This window comes from Tarenaya hassleriana, unplaced genomic scaffold (assembly GCF_000463585.1).
Source record: "Tarenaya hassleriana unplaced genomic scaffold, ASM46358v1 Cleome203, whole genome shotgun sequence".
In the NCBI taxonomy this organism is placed as follows: domain Eukaryota; kingdom Viridiplantae; phylum Streptophyta; class Magnoliopsida; order Brassicales; family Cleomaceae; genus Tarenaya; species Tarenaya hassleriana.
This window is the reverse complement of record NW_010965398.1, coordinates 20,707-24,852: the sequence shown is the minus strand read 5'-3', so window position 1 is coordinate 24,852 and position 4,146 is coordinate 20,707. Positions and strand designations below refer to the sequence as shown.

Sequence of the window (4,146 nt, the reverse complement as noted above, 5' to 3'; positions counted from 1 at the left end):
CCAAGATGGAAAATATGCCGAAACTGGGATTCTTTTTTGAAATATGTAAATTCTTCATCCGTCAAGACCTTTTTAAGAGATCTAACAGTCTGATATGGATAACATTTCGTCGTGATCTTAGGAGCCATATGAATGTCCTTAAAATCATACACAAAAGGTACCTGCAAAAATCAAACACGTCAAACACGTCAAACACGTCAAACACGTCAAACACGTCAAACACGTCAAACACGTCAAACACGTCAAACACGTCAAACTCGTCAAACTCGTCAAACTCCGACTTGTTTGACGAGTTTGAACATTTTCGAGACTCGAATAGTTTGACTTGTTTAACGGGTGCGCTAAGTTTAACTAATATCTAGCATGACCATTAATCTATGTTTTAGTGCATCCGACTGTCGACAATATCATCGTGACTCGATTTCTATCCGTCTTTTTCACAAAACACTGTTTTTCACCCAATCCGAAAACCCTATTTCGATAGTGACAATTTGTCATTCAAACCATAGTTTTTAAAATTTTTATTTCAAACCCTATTCTTAACGAAAACTTAATAGAAAATCTAAAACCGAATCTCAATGTATATCCGAAACCCTAAAAAATTTGATTTTTGCGGAGTTCAAAAACTATACCTGGAGGTCTTTGCAAATAGGGTCCGAAGAGGAGGCCGAAGATGATGAAGATGAAGCCATTCTTCGTGCAAGTTTGACGAGTTTGACGAACTCGCACAGAAAGATCGTACAGAAAAATCACAGAGTGAAGAGAAACTGAAGAAGGGGAAGAAGAAACGATACTATGAAGTCTGTCGAAATGGGGCAAAAAAAACTGTTTGGTTTTTCAAATTTTTTTGATTTAGTAACTTCCCAATTTTTGATCTTTCTCTTTCAGATGTTGACACGTGTATCATTTAAAAGGGGTAATGGTGTCTTTTCATTCTTTTCCAATTTTTTTTTGAAGGTTTTTTGTTTGAAGGGTATGTCATGTAAGTGAAATCGACATTTAAAGGTATTTTTGTAATATTCCCCTTTCGATGCAACGACGTACGGGAAAGCTTTTGTGGTCGACAAAAAGGTTGCACAGATGGAAGATATTCACTCCAACGACCACGACGATATCCCTATCGTCCATCTGCCAATGGATCCATTGTCGAAAAAGTCTTAGATTACTGCAAAAAGCACGCACACGAACCCGCGAGCGAAGAAGATCGGGGCAATTTACGAGTTGCTGGAATTTTTACAGTTGGTGTTCTATTTGGATTTGTTGAGTTTGGCGACTCAAAATACTGCGGCTATGATCAAAGACATGTCCATCAACGATTACACGCTCGAGGAAGAGAGGGCTCTTCGCGCTTGATATATCTCTCGGCCTCTTCCAAACCCTAAATGTTTACACCACGATCAGTCAATTAAGATTAGAATAAGCAGGAGTGTTCTAGCTAAACAGTAGCTGTTACACATTCAACAAAACTGCAGTGTTCCTTCAGCGAATGAAACATATTTATGGCTGGGAACGTGATTGAACATCGAGCCCAAAAAGAGAAAATGGGCCAACTGGAAGCCCAAGTGATCGGTTTACGAAAGCACCATAACCTCTGGACTGGACCAGAGGCTCTTTCTTATCCCTTTTTTTCGTGTAAACTAAAGGAAAAAGCATAGGAGTCGGTCGCGATATCAAGGGTAGAAAAAAGGGGGCAAATATACTTCAGATTCAGATTACAGAGTAAAAAACAGCAGCCAACCAAAAAAGGAGAGAGTAAGATACAGAAGAGAGGGGCCCAAAGAGATTATTCAGTATCTTGGGGGGTGGGGTTTATGTCTGTTTTGCTCACAATACACGAAAGGTAAATTATGAGACAAGAGAGTTCATTAATGGAAGCCCACGGCGACAGCTTTGTGAGAAGGCATGTCCGGAGGCGGAGGCGGAGGCGGAGACGGAAGGACTGTGAAGGCCAATACTCCGCTGAGCGCCGCCGCTATGGCTCCGACCACGAATCCCGGCAGGTTCCCCCCTCCCCCGAACATCTCGTCGAACAGCCCTCCTCCCAGCGACACCACCATCTGTTCTCCCACCATAAAAAAAAACCAATTGTTGTTACGACTCCAAATTGTGTTTCTCAAGTGGCGATACGACAAACTCCCGTCTGCCGTTTCTGCTTACCTGTGGGATGACAATCGCCAGATTCAATACTCCCAGAGACAGCCCTATGACCAAATTCAAACGATGGATCTCGTCATCCACGAATTAATTGCACCCAGAAACAACAAAAAGCTCAATTTTGAAATCTTATAGATGCGAGGGATTTGATTTGCACACACTAAATGCATATAACTTTTTTCCGAGGGGCCCACACGAAGGAGTTGAGGAGACATCACATCTTCATTCATTCGTATCATCCAAACAATAACAATAATAATAATTATACAAGTGTACCTTGGCCTGCACCGGAGGAGCTGGAAAATATGGAGGCCAGAGCAAATGGGGTACTGAACGTAATCTGCGTACCATTTCATATGTAACCATTACTACACTTATCACGTCACTCTGTTTATGTGACAAAAAGAAGAAGCACCATATGACGTGGACTTACAGCTTGCGGGATACCCAGCACGGCGAAGATGGTCAAAGCTCCGGCCTTTACGTCGGCCGTAGGCGGAACCTTTTCTCCCACGGCTCTCCAGTGAGCCTCTGCTTGCTTCGTCACGAGAACAGTCATCGCCAGACAGATGGCCAGTATGAAATTGACAACTCCCCACAGCCTCTTGGCTCCACCCATTTTCCGACCAACCCACTCCACTCCCAGAGATATGAACCCAAGCACGATGGCGTTCAGCATCAGCCCCAACGTCCCCATTCTCACTCCCGCGTAGTACAGCTTCTTGGACACTGCGTCAGCGTTTGCGTCCAAGTTTCCGCCGTATACCTCCCGCCCCATCCAGTCCGTGTCGAACAGAAGGAAAGGGAACCAAGCGATCCAATTGAGTGCCGTCACGATGAGAAGCATCCACATCGGATGCTTCAGCTCCTTCAGGGCACTGAATATTTCCCCGAAGAACGGAACGCACGAGCCGCTCTCGCTCCCTGGCTCGGGAGACCATTGCTTGTCTTTGACGTACCAGAGCGAGCTCACCGTCACGAGCAAGAGCCGAATTATGGACAGGAAGAAACAGCTTTTCAGATTGGCGCAGTATACGTCGCAAGCATCCGTCAATGTGAAAGGGAATCCCTTGTAGAGGTTTTTGTACGAACCGGTCGCGTAGCCCATCGCGTTTCCCACCGCCATGAAGAAGGAGAAAAACGCGTTTGCGGTAAGCATTTTCCTCGCGTTCCCGGCGGAAAGATCGGCGAGGAACGCCCGGCATGGACCCTGGAGGGTGTTGTTGGCGATGTCGAGGATCCAGAACCCGAGCGCGAATATGGCAATGGCTCGGGTTTTGGGTGTTTTAACCTTGGAGTCGCCCATGCTCTGGCCGAGGTCGGCAGCGTAGCCGATCAGGAAGACGGCGACGGTGAAGAGTGCGGTCCCGGCGGCGATGAAGGGACGGCGACGGCCGAAGCGAGAGGTGCAGCGATCGCTGTGGTAACCGATAATTGGCTGAACCAGCATGCTGGAGATGGGACCAAACATCCATATAAGTGACGACCATTTGTGTGGGAACCCAAGATACTGCACGTACGGCGTCAGCAGCGACACCTGTATCGCCCACCCAAACTGTACACCGGCGGCGATCGAAGCCACCAATATTATCTTACGAAGCGGGGACGGCTCCATAAGCTCCGCCCCCTGAGTCTCGAGCGCCACAGCGCCGTTCGTGGCCTTTACCGGCTGATCTCCGGCCATATTGCAACTACAATTCAATTAACTAGAGAAAAAGGAAAAGAAAGAACTTTGTGTATCTGTCTGTCTATGCGTATGTTTCGCCGGAGAAAAGGGATGCGGGGGTGATGGTGGAGGAGGAGAGGAGACAGGGGTATGTACTTATAGGAGAGTGGGAGGGGAGGAGGATGATCATCTTAACGATGGAAGAGTGTGATCGAAGGGGTAAGGTGGGGCCACGTACTTTATCAAAAAAGGTCGGGCCACTCAAACGGCAATATAGCACAAATACCCTTACTTTGCTACATAGACTTCACGGACTACCCTCCAAA

The 4,146-nt window shown here is 46.6% G+C and overlaps 1 protein-coding gene across 1 annotated transcript; it reads right to left on the bottom strand.

Annotated features, from left to right (window-relative positions):
- Positions 1 to 1,677: 1,677 nt before the first annotated feature.
- On the bottom strand, positions 1,678 to 3,934 carry LOC104814113 (sucrose transport protein SUC2-like). Its single transcript, XM_010541992.1, has 4 exons — positions 2,588 to 3,934; positions 2,431 to 2,494; positions 2,158 to 2,201; positions 1,678 to 2,057 (listed from the first exon to the last, which is right to left on the bottom strand). Exons 1-4 carry the CDS (start codon positions 3,836 to 3,838, stop codon positions 1,866 to 1,868), a joined length of 1,551 nt encoding a protein of 516 aa, XP_010540294.1. The 5' UTR covers positions 3,839 to 3,934; the 3' UTR covers positions 1,678 to 1,865.
- Between the last annotated feature and the right edge of the window lie 212 nt (positions 3,935 to 4,146).